The sequence below is a fragment of the Pipistrellus hanaki genome, assembly GCF_964339955.1.
Source record: "Pipistrellus hanaki genome assembly, chromosome: X".
Taxonomy (NCBI): domain Eukaryota; kingdom Metazoa; phylum Chordata; class Mammalia; order Chiroptera; family Vespertilionidae; genus Pipistrellus; species Pipistrellus hanaki.
This window is the reverse complement of record NC_140524.1, coordinates 22,314,114-22,335,549: the sequence shown is the minus strand read 5'-3', so window position 1 is coordinate 22,335,549 and position 21,436 is coordinate 22,314,114. Positions and strand designations below refer to the sequence as shown.

General features: G+C 37.3%; 1 protein-coding gene across 5 annotated transcripts in view; it reads left to right on the top strand.

Annotated features, from left to right (window-relative positions):
• LOC311615032 (integrator complex subunit 6-like) overlaps positions 1 to 21,436 on the top strand; it is a 59,761-nt gene that overhangs the window by 20,909 nt on the left and 17,416 nt on the right. For all 5 annotated transcript variants that reach the window (XM_084870189.1, XM_084870188.1, XM_084870186.1 and 2 more), the window contains 7 exons: positions 4,339 to 4,488; positions 5,292 to 5,381; positions 5,617 to 5,800; positions 6,060 to 6,188; positions 8,365 to 8,528; positions 9,917 to 10,069; positions 15,037 to 15,169. In XM_084870189.1, coding sequence (XP_084726315.1) covers positions 4,339 to 4,488; positions 5,292 to 5,381; positions 5,617 to 5,800; positions 6,060 to 6,188; positions 8,365 to 8,528; positions 9,917 to 10,069; positions 15,037 to 15,169 — 1,003 coding nt within the window. The remainder of the gene's footprint in view (positions 1 to 4,338; positions 4,489 to 5,291; positions 5,382 to 5,616; positions 5,801 to 6,059; positions 6,189 to 8,364; positions 8,529 to 9,916; positions 10,070 to 15,036; positions 15,170 to 21,436) is intronic.

The following is a 21,436-nucleotide window of genomic DNA, read 5'->3' as shown; positions in this document are numbered from 1 at the left end:
ATCACATATCACATCTCAAATCAGACTATCCATGTTTCAAATGCTTAGTAGCCATATGTGGCTAAAGGCTACTATGTTAGTGCACTTGTAGGGTGTGACTCCCTTTCACTGTCACCTCCATAAACAAGACATACCTAAATCTTACTTCTTCCTGGTTAAAACAAAATAGGGATGATAATACCATGCCTCTTTTATTGGTTTACGCCAAGCAAATGTGAAGTGTGGAAGTGCTTTGTAAGTTGCAAAGTTCCATAAGAATGTAGGGAGGTTACTATCAGAAGTAAAGTTTTTACTGACTTGAGAGTTCAAGATATCTTTGCAGTAAATTAAAAGAAAATACTATATTAAGAAATTAAATGGGTTGTCCTCAATTCATTTGTGGAAAAAAAAACAACTTTAAGCAATGAAAGAAGAATATAAATATATGCTTCCTCCCACTAGCTCTTCATAATGATCTTTTTGAAGACTTATATTTTTTATTTCATTAATTCTTTAATCCTCAACCCGAGGATATTTTTCCATTGATTTTTAGAGAGACTGGAAGAGAGAGGAACTGACAGGAAAAAACAAACAAACAAAAAACAAACAAACATTGATTGATTGCCTCCTGCATGAGCCCCACCCGACTCGGGTGGGAAGGAGCCTGCAACCAAAGAACGTGCCCTTGACCTGAATCAAACCCAGAACCCTTCAGTCTGCAGGCTGATGCTCTATCCACTGAGCAAAACTGGCTAGGGCCATAATGATTTTTTTTAAACAAATTTGTCACATTAATAAGGTTCCCTAAATATATTTTTTTGGTTCCCTAAACATTTAAATTAATCTTTGGCCACCCCTCTAACCCCCCCCCCAACTTTAGTATTCCAAGGAATGGATTTATGGCCACTTAGTTCTTCTCTTGCTACCAAAAAGTTTATTGCTTTGGCTAATAAGTATAGCCCATGTGCCTTGTAGTACTGAGGAAGGAGAAGCTTTCTGATTTCATTCAAATTCATCCACTTCATTACAACGAATTGGAATTGATCTAAAAACAGAACACCAGTGATTTAAGTGGAGAAGTGATTTGTAAAGTGTTTTCAATCCATTTTATAAGGGAAATTTTAAAGAGCAATTATTTTGACAGGTTGGTTAGTAAGACTACACAATCAGAGAACACATTAGTTTAAACTAGAGGCCTGGTGCATGAATTCGTGCACCAGTAAGGTCCCTTAGCCTGGCCTGCACAATCATGCCGAAACTGGCTCTCTGACATCTCCAGAGGGGTCCCGGATTGTGAGAGGGTGCAGGCCAGGCTGAGAGACCCCACCAATGCACAATCAGGGGAGGGGAGAGACATGGAAGGTTGGTCAGCTGTGGAGGGACCATCTGCCCCCTGGTGGTCAGTGCACATCATAGCAAACAGTTGAGCAGCCTTAGCATATCATTAGCATATTATGCTTTGAATGGTTGAATGGAAGACTGGACATTTAGCATATTAAGCTTTTATTATATAGGATAGTGATGAGTTATAGGGTGCTTACTTAAGTGATATGCAAATCTTATCCCAGCCCTTTACCAAATCAAGTAGGTCACTAATTTTTCTTTAGTTGTGACTTGAACTATCTGTGGCTTACAGGAACTCAACACTTGTTATAGATATAACTATAAACTTAAGTTTACAGTGTGGGAAGTAAAGTCAACTTTATAAAGTGACATCTGGGTGAAGAACCCCACCATTTACAGGTTTGCCTAACTAGAAACCTCAACCTAATGCATGACACTTTTCCCCCTCTAATTATATACTAAATCCTTGACTTCACCTCTGAAATACTTTTTTTATCTGCAACCTCCTCTCTATTCTCACTGCCCTCACTCAGGTTTTCATCGCTTCTCTAATAAGCTATTGCAACAATCTTCAAACCAGTTTCCCTGCCTTAAGCTTCAGCCTCCTTTCCACCCCACAATTTATGCTCCAATTCCCAGCAGAATGAACTTGCTAAAATTAGGAATCATGGCACTCCTCTAAGGAAAAACCTCAAGTTATTCCCAGGGCTGAAAGATATGATCCAAACTACTGAGCACAATGTACAAAGCACTTATAGTCACAGCCTGACTTATCACCCTTGCCTTCTTCCATATACCCAGAAAAATGATAATCAAATTTCTTGTGGTTCCCAGAGGTTCCTATCCTCTTATGAACTCTCTGTTCTCTTCCTTTGGCCTGCCCACTCCACTCCTCACTTCAGTGTGGGGAGTCCCATGACCTTCATGCCATTAGGCTTCCTCAAACCCCCATGTTCTGTGAGAAGCCTTCCCTAACTTTCAGATCTTTCAGACTCCATAACTGCATTCCTTATTACTTTGTGGCATAAACTCCTAAAGGCTAATTCCTTTTTATGTTCCTAGCACGTAACATTCTTCTCAACATATCCTGGTTGGGCCATAAACATTTGTTAAATAAATAAAGGAAAGAATTGATGAAATCCCTTTCAACTCTACACCTTTCTCTTCTACCGCAAAGAGGAAAGCTAATTTTTGAATTCAGTGTGCTTTGCAATCACCTGCTGATATTTCTAGGTATTTGATGACAACAATTAAAATAATAATCCTTCCCTTTAGCTCAAGTTTAGATGGTCCAGTGCAATAAGATTTTCCTTGGGCCATAGGTAATTATTCTCAAGCCCTACTTTCCCCTAGTTTTAAAAGCCATATATACAGTCTGGCCAAAAGAACATGGAAAGGTTTTACCTTTAGATCCATTTACCTATAGAATATGTTAGGAATATTTTTTAAATGAAGTACATTTTTAATTAGAATCCCAGACTAATGGATGGGGATGTATTTTAATTAGGACCACCTTTTACCGTGTGTGGTTATGCAGATTGTGCACTGTTCAACCTTAGGGGGCACCATTTTCACTCACCATTACAGTGTAAATGACTCTCTTCCAGGGTTATCATGCACAGTCTTACATAGTGTGCCTGCTTACCTCATCCTCATCATTTTAAGATAATGAAATTTAGGTTCTAAGAGCCAATAGGTTTGCTCAAGGTCATGCAGATACTTCATGAGAAGGTGCAGGCAACAATCTGTCCACTTTCCACCTCTTAGTCATTCTGATGCAAATTGCTTCAGGAAACTAAACCTAGAAAATATAGTATTTGCAAGATAGTATTTGCTATATTTGTATGGATGTGGGCAGTGTGCTTTTAGCTAAGCATGCAATTTAAAAGATTTTGTTCATCTCTGTATTATCTATTCTTTTTTTAAAATATATTTTTATTGATTTTAGAGAGAGGAAGGGAGAGGGAGAGAGAGAGAATAATTGATCAGCTAGCTCCTGCATGCCCCACACTGGGATTGAGCCTGCAACCTGACTGGTAATCCTCCTGGTTCACAGTTCAACTCAACCACTGAGGCATGCCAGCCTGGCTGTATTACCTGTTCTTGCTTTCCATCACCAACTGTATTGGCCTGGTCACATGACTTCAGTATTTTTAATATCACTACTGCCCTCAGCTACCAAGACTCAGGTGGCTGCTTTGTCCCACCAAGTTGCCAAATGGTGCTGTTTTGTTCTCTCCCTTGCTGCCCTACTCCTTTGTGACCTTTATTAGCTGCCTTCTTCTTTTGGCTTCTCTTCTTGGCATTTTGTGTTGCTCTGTTTTTATAGCCATTGCTGACCCATCAGCCATTACTCATAGCATGTTGGCTATTGACCTTGGGTCTTTCGTTCTTTTCCACTGTGGTGTGCCTAGGGGATGCTGCTTCTTTGCTAAAACATTTTTCTTTTCTTTCTCCAATTATTCTAGATTTGGGGCTTTCTGCATGCTTGAAGATGCCAGAAGAGTTGTCTCCAAATAATTGTGGCTCTAGTCCTATAACAATTCCCTACCTCCACTGCTTTTACTCTTGCTTGGGAGGAAGAATGTTGATTAGAAAAGTTCATGTATATCACACACCCATAGCTGATTTTCTTTTTTAAGGACAATGCATTTAAAAGTTACTCTGTCCTCTACTCCTTATTTCATGCTCACTCATGTCAAACTAAGGTAAATACTGAGGTGTTTTGGTGGGTTTGTTTGAGCTGGAATAGAAAACTGGTTTCAGCCAAAGCCCTCCGGCAACAATGGACAATGTACTGTTTGCATCTTTGTTCTTGATCATTAACCCTGGAAAATTTTTCTGAAACTGATTACTTGCCTTATTTCCACTTGTTCAGTCCAGATATAGAATATAACCAGATTAAGGAACTAGTAATTTGTTAAAGGTTTTATGCTTGCTATTTAGTGGTTGTTTGCACTTTATATATTATCCACTGTATAACTGGGAATTTCTTTGTACATGTTTGGTTTTCAGGCTGGATGGAAGGAAAATCACGCAACATTCATGAATGAACTAAAAAATCTTCAGGCTTCTGGACTGACGACTCTTGGTCAGGCTCTAAGATCCTCATTTGATTTGTTAAATCTCAATAGATTGATATCTGGAATAGACAATTATGGACAGGTAAAAATATTTTTGAGTGAGTACAGCTACTTTATTTTGGTGACTTGGGGTAAGAATTTAAGAATGGGTACGGTTACCAAGTTTTCTGCTACTTTTCATAACTTCCAAAAAGAAATCCATATATCTTTTAATTACATTTTTTAAAAATTCTATTTTGGGGAGGTCTGGTATGTGACTGGATCATAAAATAGTTAAAATTGCCTACCTGTCAGGTCATTAGATATCTGATAATGGGATGAATAAATTACTGAGAAATACTGGAGCACGACAACTGAAGAAAAACTTTCAATCTCCTTAAATCCCTCATCCCTCCCAATTCAATTAAAAAGCTCTAGAATGAGAGGAAGGCAGAATAGCATTTGCTGCTGCTATCATTGTCCTTTCCTGCTTGAAAAGCTCTGCTCACAATAACTAGTCCCTCTCCAGGTTGCAGAGAGTAAGTCACTAATGTTCCTCCAGCTGTGCCAGGATTTTGACTCATGCAGATGGTGTGGATGATGCTGCCATTATAATCTCTTTAATAGCTTTATTTTATGATTGCCTGGAAAGCAGAGGGAGAGGAGTATTTGGATGTGATAGCTTGGGAGTTCTTTCATTATAAGAATTTCTCAGTTTATTCTGAATGCTACCTCTTCAAGGATTGTTATTTCCATCCCCACCCACTCAGCCCCTAATCTTTTCCTTCTTATTTATCCAGGCAAATGTTATCACAGTATTGGGAGATCACTGGCAAGGAAAATGTAAAAGTTTAAATACAATTGTATTACTTCACATGGCTCTAATATTTTTTAAATGTATTTTAGGGGAGAAATCCATTTTTTTTAGAACCATCTATTTTAATTACCATCACAGATGGAAATAAGTTAACAAGTACGGCTGGTATTCAAGAAGAGGTGAGATTTCTTTTCTTTTTTTTTAAATTTTCACTTAAATGGCAGAGAACGTGCAGCTATTTCTGTGGGAGGCATACATTTCTAGTTAAGAAAAAGTTTAATGAAATCTATCTTGGTAATCCTTGAAAGATTGCTTCATTTTATTGAGTACATGAAAGACAAGTGGACCTCCTAATTCTTTAACTCTTCATGTTTAGGTTGTTATGATGAAACTTTTCAAATTTTGCCTTCTCAGCTTCATCTTCCTTTGAATTCTCCCCTGCCTGGGAGTGAACTAACCAAAGAACCTTTTCGTTGGGATCAGAGATTATTTGCCCTAGTGTTACGTTTGCCTGGATTGGCTTCTACTGAGCCAGAGCAACTAGGGAGTGTACCAACTGATGAATCTGCTATCACACAGATGTGTGAAGTCACCGGAGGTATTGGCGATATTTACTATTTCTAAAGGAAGAATTCAATGCAGCAGAGTACAGTTTCTCTTAAGCACCATATCTGGTTTTTACTTCTTTTCTTCAGAATATTTTTAATGCTGCTGCTTAAACTCATAAATAGTGTGATGTTTGCTGCCAATGTAGTTATGATTATTTCAAGTTATATTTTTAAATGTCAAATGCTTCTATTGTGAAATAGTATTTTATTTGATCAAACTTGTACTCTTTGTTTTTCCTTTTGATATAGGTCGTTCCTACTGTGTTAGAACACAAAGAATGTTGAATCAATGTTTAGAATCTCTAGTTCAAAAAGTTCAGAGTGGTGTAGTTATTAACTTTGAAAAAACAGGACCAGATCCACTTTTTATTGGAGAAGGTACAGTAGATAACTTTGTTTTTCCCTTATAGTGTTATTGAAGAGAACCATCTATGATTGGAAAGACATTAATCATAATAGGCAGTCTTCACTCTACACACACATTCAAATGGTTACAAACATCCATCCAAACAACTACCATTTACTCATGTCAGGTGGCCAGATTCTAGCAATTTTAATTCAATGTCAAATCTTCCTAAGAAAATTCTTCTTTTTCCCTACCGATTTCATATTCCCTGGTCCCCAGTCTTGGGATGATACTGAATTATTTACCTCTCTATTCATGAAATATCTGAAGATTCACTACAGAGTGCCACTGAACTAGTTTGGTCTTGTGGGTGCCAAATGTACCAAGCTATCTTTATAGAATCTTGTGTTTGTTACTACACGTCAGCAAGTGATTGTGAATATTTATGCTAGTATTCTATAAGATCACACACCAGTATTTTTCTGAACACTTTTTAACTGAAGAACATTTTCTCTTCAAATGAGATTTTACTTGAAGTTCAATATCTTAAAATACAAAATAAAAACAGAGCTATTTTTGTACAGAGGAAGGAATTTCATACCTGCATTACAAGGCTTCTCATTGCTGTCAGTTCACACACATACACACTTGTTTGTACCTCATTACTAAAGTGCTTGTCTGATCTGATCCATACATTTTAGTTGCCATGCCCACAATCAGTGGTAGCTAGCTGCCTAAAGAAGAAAAGGGCCAAGTGCATAGGAGCAAAAAGACATACATACATTTCTGTCTGAAGTAGTAGATCCTGTGGTTACTGACTTTTTTGCTGTTTAATTCGAGAACCCTTTGAGAAACTGTTGGAAAAATAGAAATCCCTTCTCCCTAGGAAAATGGATAAAGGCCACAAACACACAATTTTGTATCTAATTTCAGGGGTTTCTTGGACTTCAGTTTAAGAACAACTGCCATAGAAGACTGAGGCACTAAAGCCTATTTTAAATTAAGTTAATAATAAAGGAAGGACATGATATATTGCTAACAATTTACTGTTCAATCCACAATTTTGTGTCCATTTAACATGAGCTTGGAAATTTCTTACTGAAAACCTTTGGATTTGGTCTCATATAAATAGTTCAGATTTTCTTTCTGGCTCCATTTCCTCTTTGTCCAGAGTTGTTAACTCTTAAGATTCTGATGAAAGCTAAGAACTCTCTCCTCAGAAAAATACATATCCCCAGAATTGTGAGTTTAACTTAAAGGGGTGGGGGAGGGTCTCTTGTTTCCCTGAAGTCATTACATGTATTCCATAGAGCTCCATATACCCCAGTAAATCTCCTGGTCTAAAGTAGTTTCTTGTTTAAAGGAACACTTAAATAAGTAGATAAAATAACCTGAAATTGAGAAAAAATTGACATTCAAATAATTAAAACATATCTTTTACAAATATAATTTAGATTGATGAATGGTCACATTAAGGGTTATATAACTCTGCCTTGCCCTGTTTGGGGAGGTGACAAAATAAATATGCTAGTTTAAATAATTAAATTGCACTCAGGATACATTATGCAGCATTATACAATATCTATTTTCCTTGGAATTTTAATGATGATGGGGAACTTGATGCATTTGTTTTGTTTTCTCTCCCACAACTATGTATACAGATTTTTTTTTTTGTCAGCATTCTTCCTACTTTTATGTGACTTGGATAGTTTTTATTTTGCCTTTGTAGTGATTGGGTCTAACTTTTTAGTAAAGAATACTTTTGTCATCTAATTGGGATTATAAAGAAAATGGAATTTATGACCTATTTTGTCAGATTTGAAAAATGTAAAACTATACCAGAGAGTGAACAATTTCATTTGCCTAATTTGGAAAAAAAAAAAAAGAAGAAGAACTTTAGTGGTTTGGTATGTTTATGTGTCCAAATCTCAGAAAATTTAAAACTAATTTTATAATAGTTTTTCTTAGTCTGTCTATTTTGGTCATAATTAAAGATGGAGGGGGATGGGATGTTGGATTAGAAAGGATGGATTAGATGAAAAGAGTTGGTAAGGAGAACATTCAGAAATCCTAGTAGAATCACCTTTTTACTTCTATTTTTCATGAATCACTGTCTTGTACTTTGCTTTTAGCTGACAATTTTATACAAGAAAATCATCAGCTATAAAAAGAAATCATGCCTTTGTCTGTCTTTTGTTTAACTTTTAGATGGACTTATGGATTCATCTAGGCCAAGCAATTCATTTGCTCCTCAACCATGGCACAGTTGTCATAAGCTCATTTATGTACGACCTAACTCTAAAACTGGTGTTCCTGTTGGACATTGGCCAATTCCGGAATCTTTTTGGCCAGATCAGAATTTACCTTCACTAGTAAGTATAAAACAAAAGGCAAACATCCTTCTGGATTTCCAATTTGTTAGTTAATTTTAAGTTTTTAAAATTCTCACCCGAAGATTGAGGATTTTTCCCCCATTAATTTTTAGAGAGAGAGGAAGAGAAGAGAGAATTATTGGAGGGAGAGAGGAGAGAGATATAATCATCTGTGTGATGGAGACACATTGATTAGTTGCCTCCCACACATGCCCTGATGGGGGTGGGAATGAGACCTGCAACCCAGGTACATGCCCTTGACTGGGGAATCGACCCTGACCCTCTGGAGGACAGGCCAATGCTCTAACTGCCGAACAGTGCTGGTCAGGCTGCTGATTAATTTTAAATAGCTTTGATACTTTTAAGTCATATCTAGTCTATCTCTTGCTGGAAGTCTAGCTTGTACCTAAAAGCAAGAGAAGACTTTCTATCCTGGCATTCTTTCTTTCAGTTGTCTTTTCTATTTGAACTGCCCTCTTTAGAGTTTAAGGCTATTGCAGTATGTGACTTGGTTTTTATTTCAGAGCAGCTAATTTGATTTACATAGTAAAAGCAATGACTAAGAAGTGTTGGCATTGACTTTCATGTATATCCTCAGGAAATTAGGACTTAGTCTATACTATGTATAGGTTCTCAAGACATATTCAGATTATGTCTTGGGGTGGTGAGCACACAATATAATATGCAGATGATGATGATGTGTTATGGAATTGTACAACTGAGACGTATGTAACTTTATTAACCAATGTCACCACAATAAATTCAATAAAAAATAAAATAAAGTTTAGAAATATATTCAAATCATTTGTCATTTTAATTCCTCCCCGGAATTCAACTGGAAAAAATTTTTACTAGGCCCTGGAGTTTTGAGTTACTAACTAGACTCCTTTTCAGTCTCTCTTTTGCCCTTGCTATGCATTACAATTTTTCATCTTGTTTGTTAGTGGCTGTAGCTGTCATTACCTCCTTAGAAAGCTTCATGGATTTATTCTTTCCTAGCAGTGTTTGGACTATCTGTAACCTCATGGTATAAAGGAAGGAAGAGCAGGTAATATTTGGAAGTCCCAAAGTAGATCTGAAATCTAGGGTTCGTCCTATAGATCATAAATGACTTCTGAAACATATTCAAAGCAGTTTTATTTTTATTCCACTGCAATTGTAGTTATGAGCATTATAATATATGCCTCCCTTCCCCATTGGCAAGTAGATGGTATAGATAAAGAGTGCCCTCCCCCCACTGAAGCCATTGGTGATGCCTGGAGATCAGCAGCCCTGTTACTCAAAACATTAGTCTGTATCTCAGTGATGGTTTATAAAAGGGGCTGCAGAATTGTTAGAAATGTAAGCTCACTTGTAACAGACCATATTTTCCCCCTCTTGTTTTTTAGCCTCCACGAACATCTCATCCTGTTGTGAGATTCTCCTGTGTAGATTGTGAGCCAATGGTAATCGACAAACTTCCCTTTGACAAATATGAACTTGAACCTTCACCTTTAACTCAGTACATCCTGGAACGAAAATCTCCCCATACTTGCTGGCAGGTAACTTATCCTTACTGGTTGAACAAATACCTATAACCGCTGTTGGATCAGGGAATTGTTTTAAGAAATTTCAAAGGTTAATCTGGGAATAATTAGGCTGAATTTGTTATAAATGTTTCTCAAAAATGCTATCAAATAAACAGTAGGGCTAAGCAAAAGTTTTACTCTGATATGAATCATTAGCCTACTATACCTTGCCATTTAAGGCAGTCAAATCTGATGAAATTGTATATTTGAGGATTTGGAAGCCTATCCAAGGACTTTAGGTTTATAATTCATTGCCTGGGGGATGTAACTCTATTCAGCTATGACTTCTGCAGGTGAAGAACAACAGATTGGAAGTACAGATTTCTTTTCTTTTTAAATGTTTTTTTAAAATATGTTTCTACTAATTTCTTAGAGAGAGAGAGAGGGAGAGAACATCTACGGCTTCCTCCTGCATGACACCCACTGGGGATCGAGCCCCAAACCTGGACATGTGCCCTGACTGGGAATTGAACTAGTGACTTCTTGGTACATGGGTAGGTGGTCAACCACTGAGCCACAATGGCTGGGCTAAAATATGTTTCTTTTAGAGAGAAAGGGAGAGAGAGGGAGGGAAGGAGGAACAGAGGGAGGGAGAGGACACTCAATTAACTGAGCCATACCAGCCAGGGCATAATATATTTTTGAAAAAAAACCCATAAGCCTTAAAACTACTTTATGTATTAGTGTAATGTAATCAAACTCTTAGTGGTACCAATATTGGTGTGAGTAGTTTCAATTTTACTTGAACAAAGCAAATGCACATCATTGGTTTTTCCAAGTGCAATCCTTCAACCAGAAGGGCTTGCTTATTTGTTACTAGATTCACCTTTGGATTTTGATTTGTAAAAATCCAGACATGGCAGTCACAGCCTTTTTATTTAGATTAATAAGGAAGTCCTACACTGTAAGGTTGTTTGTTCTATTTCTAAACTATAGTACCATGTAGAAATCAGTAATTGTTAGTCTATTTATACAAGGAACACTTTCAGACTGCCATCTGTTTCATCCTAAAATCTCTTTCATGCTAAATTGCTACTAGTTGTCTTTAAGCTACTTAAATTCTCCAAAGATGCTAAAACTGGATAGAAGAAAAAAAAAAAAGAAACAAGCTTAAAGCAAGATTGTAAAAGGGCAAGAAACAGAACAATCTCATAATATTGAATGAAAGAAGGCAGACATAAAAGATCACATATTAGCTGTGGCTGGTATGGCTTGGTTGGTTTGAGTGTCACCCTGTCTACCAGAAGGTTGAGGGTTCCCTGACTAACTCTGTTAGAAGTCAGGATAGTGCTGAAACCGGTTTGGCTCAGTGGATAGAGCATCGGCCTGTGGACTGAAAGGTCCCAGGTTCCAGTCAAGGGCATGTTCCTTGGTTGTGGGCACATCCCCGGTAGGGGGTGTGCAGGAGGCAGCTGATCGATGATTCTTATCGATGTTTCTAACTCTATCCCTTTCTCTTCCTCTCTGTAAAAAATCAATAAAATATATTAAAAAGAAGAAGAAGAAAATGTCAGGATAGTGGTTTCTCTCGGGGTGCAGCGTAGTAACCAGAAAAGGACACGAGAGGGCTTCTGGTCATGTTCTGTTTCTTGATCTGGGTGTTAATTACACATGTACATTCACTTTGTGAACATCCATTGAGCTATATACTTACAATTCATGCACTTTTTTATATGTATGCTTATATTTCAATAAATACAACCAAAACGTACTAGTAAAAAAGATACAGATAATAAAACACTAAAGTCAAGATAGGACATTTAAATTTATGGGTTAAAAAAGTTGGCAAAAAAGCAAATACAATTATACCTTTTCCCCTAAAATAAACCCTCTTTGTGTGTGTGTGTGTGTGTGTGTGTGTGTGTGTTGCACATTCCTTGTAAATGTTCTCCAGAGAAACTTAAATCCTGCCCTCCCTCCCGACATCACCCCTCAAATATGCCATATGCCTTTTATTCTGACCTTATGTTACTTTTGTTTAGAATAGTTTTAATGTGATTAATTAGTGGGTCTTAAAAAGAATAAGATGAACCAGGAACCAGGAAATTTGGCAAAATCGTAATGGAAACTTGGATTTTAACTCTAGCTCTGCCACCAACTATGTGGTTTTGAATCCAACGCTTATTTTTTCTAGATTAGATGGTCACTAATGATCTTTTTGAACAGCTAAATTTTATGACTCTGTAGGTGATAAGGAAAAACTCAAGGGGCTTATGGGAAATTAGGGAAGATAGGAAGGGTGCTAAGGGACAGAGAGAAAAAGAAGTGAGAGAGGAATAAAAAAAAATAGTGCTTTTCTTTTCTCAGGAATCATAGGTCTGGCTTTTGCTGGTTGCGTGTAAGCTTTTATCCTTTACTAGGGTCCCAGTGCATAAATTCGTGCACCTTGAAAGGAACTGTGGTCCACAAGGCTGTGGTGGGCACAGGGGCAGGTCTCGGCCAATCCTCCACACTCCCACCCAACCAGTCCCACAGTGGCCCCTGGTCCCTTGTTTGCCAGCAACCCCGCTTCTGCCACCACCGCTCCCACACAGTGACAGCACTGGCCCTGCTCGCACCTGCTGAAAGGTGCCAAGTATTAGGGACCAGCTCCAGGCACTGGCAACGGGTGAGAGCAGTGGCTCTGGCACTAGCTGTGGATGTGAGTAGGGCCGGTGCTGGCAGTGGTTGTGAGTGGTGGCCGCTGGTTCTAATCATCCCTCAGGAGCAGGGGGAGGTGGAGAAGCCGCTTACACCCAGTGATGGCGCCAAGCGATCAGGGCCAGTGTGTGGCTAGGCAGCAGGAGCTAGCAGCGGCTCTGGCACCCTCAGTGGGTGCGAGTGGGGCTGGCGCTGGCAGCAAGTGAGAGTGCTGGGTGAGACCGTGGCATACACAGGAGCAAAGAATTTTCAGTAACCATCAGAGGCTCACCCCAATGACAGCAACTGATGCCCCGCCTTGGTCTGGTACCCCTGGTCACCTGCTCCACCATCCCACAGTGGCCGAGGCCCACCATGTTCTGTGTGTGCCCCCTGGTGGCCGGTGCAGTTCAGAGTAACTGGTTGTTTGGTTGTTAGGTTTATTTGAATATTAGCCTTTTATTATATAGGATGATGACTTCCCCCTCTTCTATTATATACAGTTAGGAAGTAGGGGGAAATCCAACATGTTTTATTACAGTTTTCTGTTTCTATTAAGTTTCAAATTAAGACTTTTGTTTAGAGTAGATGAGTCATGTTTTAACAATTGTTTTGTGGAGTCATAAATTACATAGGAAGGATTTATTCTTAGCTATGACTAAATATAGCAAGAAATTAGTGAACTGGTAGATGATATTGCTGGTACCAAGAATTAGCAAGGTAAATGGATCCTGTTTACCATTAGGGCTTGACTTTTGTCTTAACCCTGTTGAAGGTCTCATGAAACATAGAGAAAATATGGTTGCTAGAGGACTCTAGTCCAGCATACCAAGTGTATGGTACCTGACAATATAATATATATCAAATAAAGAATATCAATAAGAAATAAGATGATAGTCATATGTAATAAAGATTAATGTTTTGATAATTATTAAATATTTGTTCTACTAGCATAATTTACAAGATAAATGATTTCCAGAATGAACCAAAGCATTTTCTTCCTGCCTCAAAATAATTACCACCAGTGCCTGACTATTCAGTAAATACTTATTTGATAAAAAATGAATAGTAGGTAGGGAAATGGGGCATCAAAGGGAAGTAGAGCAAGATTTAATAGTAGTATACACAAAAAGTATTAGCATAATCCTTTGAAAGGGCTGTCTTTTTACAATTGTCTGCTTTACACATGGTGCCATCTTTCATTTTCTTAAAAGTCTTTACTCTGGTCACCACTTCTTTTGAGAAGTCAATTTGTTTTAATGGCTGGTATCACTTAGTGGTATTGCAGCCTTATTTTCCACTGTGCTAATAAAGTAAATATTTGGGTACTGTAATGTAGACTGCAAACTCTGAATGGTTATTGCATATACAGTTTCATTTCTTAATGTAAAAAAATTGTGATCTGAACATTTTTATTTAGTATAATATACACTGAGTGGCTAGATTATTATGCTCTCTGAACGCATAATAATCTGGCCACTCAGTATATATCTGTTTCCCCGAAAATAAGACATCCTTCGAAAATAAGACCTACTTACAGGTTTCCTTCTGAGTGAAATATAAGGCACCCCCCCAACAATGAGACCCCCCTTAGGCTAAACATGAGAGATTTGGTCCACTGATTCTGAAAGAAATGGAGTCACAAGGAATTCACCAGGAAATTCAGGAATTGGATTGTTATGATGATATTCCAGAAGATGATGACATGATTGTCACTGAATAAATGAGTACATTCTTGATACTGTAAGATTCAGTTTGTCTGGTTTGTGTTGACAACTACCGTACTACCATACCATATACAGGTAATAAATTTCCTTTATTTTCATTTAACAATAAATGTGTACCATATTCTTCTTCATGGAAAAATAAGACATCCCCTGAAAATAAGACCTAGCGCATCTTTGGGAGCAAAAATTAATATAAGACACTGTCTTATTTTTGGGGAAACAGGGTATATATTAGAGGCCTGGTGCATGAATTCGGGCATGGGTGGGGGGATCCAGCCAGCCTGGCCAGAGGGAAGGGATATGGGCGGTTGGCCAGCCTGCCTGCTGGTCGAACTCCTGGTCGAGAGACCAATTTGCGTATTAGCCTTTTATTATATAGGATATACACTGAGTGGCCGGATTATTATGTGTTCACAGATCATAATAATCTGGCCACTCAGTGTATTTGACAAAACCATAGGTTAAAAGCACTATTTCCATTTTTAAATTACAATTAAATTATGCCATAGATGTGGCTATGGAATATTGCTCAGAGTTTGCTTTTACATAAAATCCATATTGTCATAACTGTATATTATTTCATGTTATTCTCAGGTATTTGTTACTAGCAGTGGAAAATACAATGAACTTGGATATCCATTTGGTTATTTAAAAGCCAGTACAACTTTAACTTGTGTAAACCTCTTTGTGATGCCCTACAACTACCCAGTTTTACTCCCTCTTTTAGGTAAGTAAAGTATGTCCTATTTAATCACCTTTAAAATACAACAAAAAAATACATGATGGGCTAAGCACTTTAAATGTAGTCAAATAGTAATTGATATCTGGATATATAAAAAATCTAAACATTTATTTGAAAGGATAGGATTTGTGTACTGTTTTCTGTCTTGTTTTCTTTTTGTCGCCTTTAGATCAAACAGAAGAGACAACCTTTGTTGTGTGATTCTTATGCTTTTCTTCAGGTTGCAAGGTTCAATGCTGTCACCCCTCTCTCCCAACCTCCATTTTAAAAAAATATATTTTTACTGATTTAAGAGAGAAAGGGAGAGATAGAAACATCAATGATAAGAGAGAATCATTGATCAGCCACCTCCTGCACACCCCACACTGGAAATCAAGCCTGCAACTGGGTCAAGTGCCCTGGCTGGGAAATGAACTGTAACCTCCAGACTCATAGGTCAATGCTCAATGTTCACTGAGCCATGCTGGCCAGACCCAACCCCCAGTTTTAAGTGCACTTGCCTTTTTTATAGACTAGTTTGAGCCCCCCCCCCAAAAAAAATACCATTGGTTGGGATTAATGCTCCAAAAATCTGATTGTTTTCTTCAGAAAATAGGGCTTCTATGGGAATATTGGCTCACACTAATCCTATATAATAAAACCCTAATATGAAAATCGACCAAACAATAGAATGACCCGTTGCTATGATGCACACTGACCACCAGGAGGCAGAAACTGCCACCTGGTGGTCAGTGCCCTCCCATAGGGGGAGCACTCTCAGCCAGAAGCCGGGCTTATGGCTGGCGAGTGCAGTGACAATAGCAGGAGCCTCGCTCACCTCCTCAGCAGCGCTAAGGAGCAGTGAGCCAAGTGGTAAGGAGTGAGGGGTCCAAGACTGCAAGAGGGATTCGGGGCTCTGAGATATCCCGGATCTCAGAGTCTGGGATGAGGGACCCCCCTCCTCCAGTGCATGAATTTCATGCACCGGGCCTCTAGTTCCTTCATAAAAGAATATTCAGTGCTCTTGGAGCATCTGGTTTAGGCACAGTAGCAAGTTATAGCAATAAGTACAACAATAAATTCTGCAATAACTGTAGTTGTAGACACTGTAGTTTCCATGGCAATATTCTAAAATGAAAAACTCAGGGAGAAGTTACTCAGATATCACCAAAAACATGTGTAGAGATTTTTTTCTCATTTAAAAAGCCACATTTGTGTAGAGTAATAATACCACATGGTATCCTTCTAGTTGTAAAGTTGTGAGCATTTTTATTTGGTCGAGTTTCTTAATTTTTTCCAAAAGAACCAAACCTTAATGAGTTTTAGTCATTAAAAGCATAATATTTTTTTATTATAGTAAGTGAAATAAGTCAGATAGAGATAGACAAATACCATATGATGTCATATATGTGTGGAATCTAAAAAACAAAATAAATGAATAAAACAGAAGCAAACTCCCCCAGCCAGAGTGGCTCAGTTGTTGAGCGTCGACCTATAAACCAGTAGGTCATGGTTCTATTCCGGGTCAGGGCATATGCCCAGATTGCTGACTTGATCCCCAGTGTGGAGCATGCAAGAGGCAGCCAATCAATGATTCTCTCTCATCATTGATGTTTCTATTTCTTTCTCCCTCTCCCTTTCTGAAATCAATAAAAATATATTTTGAAAAATCAGAAGCAAACTCATAGATACAGAGAACTTTATTTATTTATTTGTTTATTTATTTATTTATTTCCTTTTTATGGTTGCCAGATAAGAGGAGATTAGGGAGTTGGGTGAAAAAAGAGGAAGGGATTAAGTTGTGCAAATTGCCAGTTATAAAAACTGTTATGAGAAAGTAAAGTATAGATAGCATAGTGAGTATATTGTAATAGCTATGTCTGGTGTCAGATGGGTATTAGACCTATGGGATGATCACTTTGTAAGTCATATAAATGTGTAATTACTATGTAGTACACCTGAAACTAATATAATAGGGTATGCCAAGTGTCATTGAAAAATGAAAATTATTGGAAAAAGCATAAGATTTTTTAGTGCTCTATGTACTATGTGTATTAAATGTACTGAAAAAGAAATTATTTTAAATGTTGCAAATTAAGGTTAAGAACAGGTCATCAATAGGGTGGATGTGGGGTGGAAGGGGTCAATGGGGAAAAAGTGGACATTTGTAATACTTTCAACAATAAAGATACATTTTTTAAAAGAATGGGCCATCATAAATATATTAGCATATTGTTCTGTATAGTCTGTCTATTTATTAGTCTAATCTAAAAGTATCCTCTTAAAGGTGATTGCCACTGCTATAAATATAGGTTATGTCTCTGAGATTGATATGATTACAAACAAAAATTACCTATATTTTGTGGATTTATTTACCCTTTCTCTTAAATATACCTTTATAACCTCAGTTTTCACAATTATACAATTAAGGATTAGACTAGATAATTTTGTTGTTGTTGTTGTTAATTCTCACCCAAGGATATTTTTACATTGATTTTTAGAGGGAGTGGAAAGGAGAGAGGGAGGGGGGAGAGAGAGAGAGAGAGAGAGAGAGAGAGAGAGAGAGAGAGAGAGAGAGAGAGAGAGAGAAACATCGATGTGAGAGAGGCACATTGATTGCTTGCATCCCTCATATGCTCCAACAGGTACCAGGGATCAAGCCTCCAACCGAGGTAAGTGCCCTTGACTAGAATTGAACCCAGGACCCTTCAGTCCCTAGTCCGACACTCTATTAGTCTAGATAATTTTTACTTAGACTGTAAATAGTATTATTTTTCTACTTTCAAGTACACTTTTTATTTTGAGATATTTGTAGATTCACCTGCAGTTGTAAGAAATAAAAATATACATGAGACCAAAAGCACAGACAACAGAAGTAAAAATAAACATACCCCTCCATTCTGCTTTTGAGCCCACTCATTGAAATTTTTACTTTGTTTATTGCATTTTTTAATTCTAAGATTTCCACTTGGTTCTTCTTTATAGCTTCTACTCCTCACTTTCTGTTTCTTTTTTAATGTGTTTTCTATTGACGAGAGAGAGACAGAAAGAGAGAGAGAGAGAGAGAGAGAGAGAGAGAGAGAGAGAGAGAGAGAGATCAGCTGCCTCATGTACATACCTCAACTAGGGATAAAACTGAAGACTTTTAGTGCATGGGATGATGCTCAAGCAACTGAACCACACTGGCCGGGGCTCATTTTCTATTTCTTTGCTGAGGCTTTCTATTTTTCCATTTATTTCAAATGTGTCTAATATTTTGCTGAAATACCTTTTATTATGGTGGGTTTTAAAACCTTTATTGACTATGTTTAACATCTCTGTCATTTTGGTGTTAGTGTCTCTTAATTGTCATTTTGAATTTGCTTTGAGATCTTCTTGGTTCTTGATAAGGTGAATGATTTTCAGTTGAAATCTGAACGTTTTCAATATTGTAAATTTGTGGATCTTATTGAAATCTTCTGTTTTAGCTTTCTTCCTCTCACATTCCTCTGACTGAGATTTTGAGATACTTTATCATTAGTGCTAGAGTGGCAGAAGTCCAGGTTCCCCACTTGGCCTTCCCTGTTGACACCCAAAAGGAAGGGGCTCCTTATTAATGCTGTGCAGGGATAGGAGTTCTGAATCCTCACTGCAATGATAGCTCTCTGGCTGGGAGAAGTAGCAGTTTCTCCTTACTCTTCTCCACATGGTCTCCACTGACACCATAGGGTGGAGGTGTCCTCATTATCACAGGACAATGGAAAAGTTCTTCAAAACTATTATGGCTGGAGGAGGGTAGGTGAAGGCATAGGCTCGGGGGTAGGGGAGGCTGGGGGGAGGTCAAGGGGGGGAAAAGAAGACATATGTACTACTATTTGTAGTCCTTCAAACAATAAAAAAAAACTATTATGGGCTGAATTTCAGTATTTCATCTTTGGTCTATACTACTAGAAACACCAATCAGAAAGGATATATGCACCCTTATGTTCATAGCAGCACAATTTACAATAGCTAAGATTTGGAAACAGCCTAGACGCCCTTCAGCAGATGACTGGATCAGAAAATGATGGTACATCTACCCAATGAAATACTATGCTGCCATAATAAAGAAGGAATTCTTACCATTTGCAGCAACCTGGATAGAACTGGAGAACATTATGCTAAGTGAAATAAGCCAGTCAGTGAAAGTAAAATACCACATGATCTCACTCATTTATGGATAATAAAGAACAATATAAACTGATGAACAAAAAGATAGATACAGAGGCAGTAAAGCATCAAACAAACTGTCAAATTACAGCGGGAAGGTTAGGGAGAGGTGGGGGAGATAAGAGATCAATTGAAGGACTTGTATGCATGCATATAAGCATAACCAATGAACACAAAACACTGGGTGGAGGGGGCAATGGTAATATATGTATAAATATAATACCTTAATTAAAAAAATGGGGAAAAAAGAACTAGGGACTTGTATACAAAATAAACTTTAGATCCACAATGAGACCAGAAGGAGCAAAAGAGAATAAATGATTATACTTTTATGTGTATTAATCACTATATATCCAGTGCTTTACAGCTTACACCATTTTTCATTGTATGTGGTATTTTCATGTACATAATCTAGTTCTCAGAACAATCTTTTGTGGTAAGGCAGTTACTAAATCGATTTTATAGATGGAATGGAGACACAAAGAGGTGAAGTAATTTTTCAAAGCTCACTCAGCTAAGAATGTGGATGAGTTTGGATAAAAACCCACATCTTCCTTCTCTTCCAAGTGTGAAATGGGGAGAAAGGAACTGAAAGAGAATGGACTTCAGTAGTTTTGGGGTATTGGCAGTATCGTTTTAATCTCTTTCTACACTTACTTTCTTGTCTTTCAAATGTTGATTAGCTAATTGTTTATTATATCTTTACTGTAACCTCTTAGAGACTACATGTGAATGGAAATTTAATACCTTGGAAATCATTTTCTGAGCTATAGAGATAGTGACTAAAGCACTGTCACCCTAATAGATCTCTACCCTTAATTTAGACTGTGGAAGATTTCCTTTCTTCCTCCCACTCCTGTTTCAAAGAATCTGACAAGAAATAATTTGACTAAATTGGCTCCTGGGTAGAATCATTGCAATCAGCATTGTTAGCAATATTACGACTATTATTGACTCTCATTATCCAATCTATTTATATCTAAATGTCTCTCTAGTTTTGTGGTATTTAAATTTGTCAGTTAGTTTCCAAAATCTGCCTAATTCCCATCAAACTTCACATAAAAGACACAATATAACATGATATCTTGTTCCTCTCTGTCAATATATGAATGGCCTCTAAAAGACTTGCATGCTACAATGAGCTAGCAGTCTCTTCAGATCTTTCTTATTTGTTCTTTATACCCTGTTCCAAAAGAACAACAACAACAAAAAACACACACATTTTATGACTTTGTAATTCCATTTAAATTAGTTTCAACAGGAATGAATAATTTATTATAACAGTAAAGGAAGAAAATACGTAGTTGCTTTTCTTAACTAAAATAATTCAGAATTTCAAAGAATAGCCCATTTGTAGTAAAATTATGCATATGGCATAGGAATTGTAATTGAAACTAAAAGCATTTGTTTTTGGATAGGAACCAATAAAACCCAAAGAAACAAAATAAAGGTTGAATATATAATATTTTTGGTATTTATAGTAAGTGTGGCAGGTTCATGTTGATGTCTGAGAATATCAATTTAGAATTATTATGTTAGAAAAAAAATTTTTCCTTACCCTCGGAAGGAAATAGAGAGCTATTTTGGAAATTTTCATGAGGTGTATATAGTGCATTTACTTTAATAAAATAATTAAATTTAAATGTGAAAAGATGGCATAACTGCTTATATAAAGAAAATGTCTTTAGTTGTTTTAATGCACATGGCAGTCAAGAAACATTTAGTTGTGCAGAATTTAAACTTCAATTTAGCATCTCTACTTGCTTTTACTAATACAATCCATTTTTTCTTTAATTCTTTATTGTTTAAAGTATTACATATGTCTCCTTTTACCCATTGACCTCTCCCCAGCAGCTCCCACACCCCAGCACATGCCCTCACCCCCCTACTGTCTGTGTCCATTGTTTATGCTCATATACATGCATACAGTCCTTTGGTTGATTTCTTACACACACACCCACACCCTCCCCTGCCTTCCCTCTGAAGTTTGACGGTCTGTTCAATACTTCTCTGTCTTTGGATCTATTTTTGTTCATCAGTTTATGTTGTTCATTATATTCCACAAATTAATGAGATAATGTGATA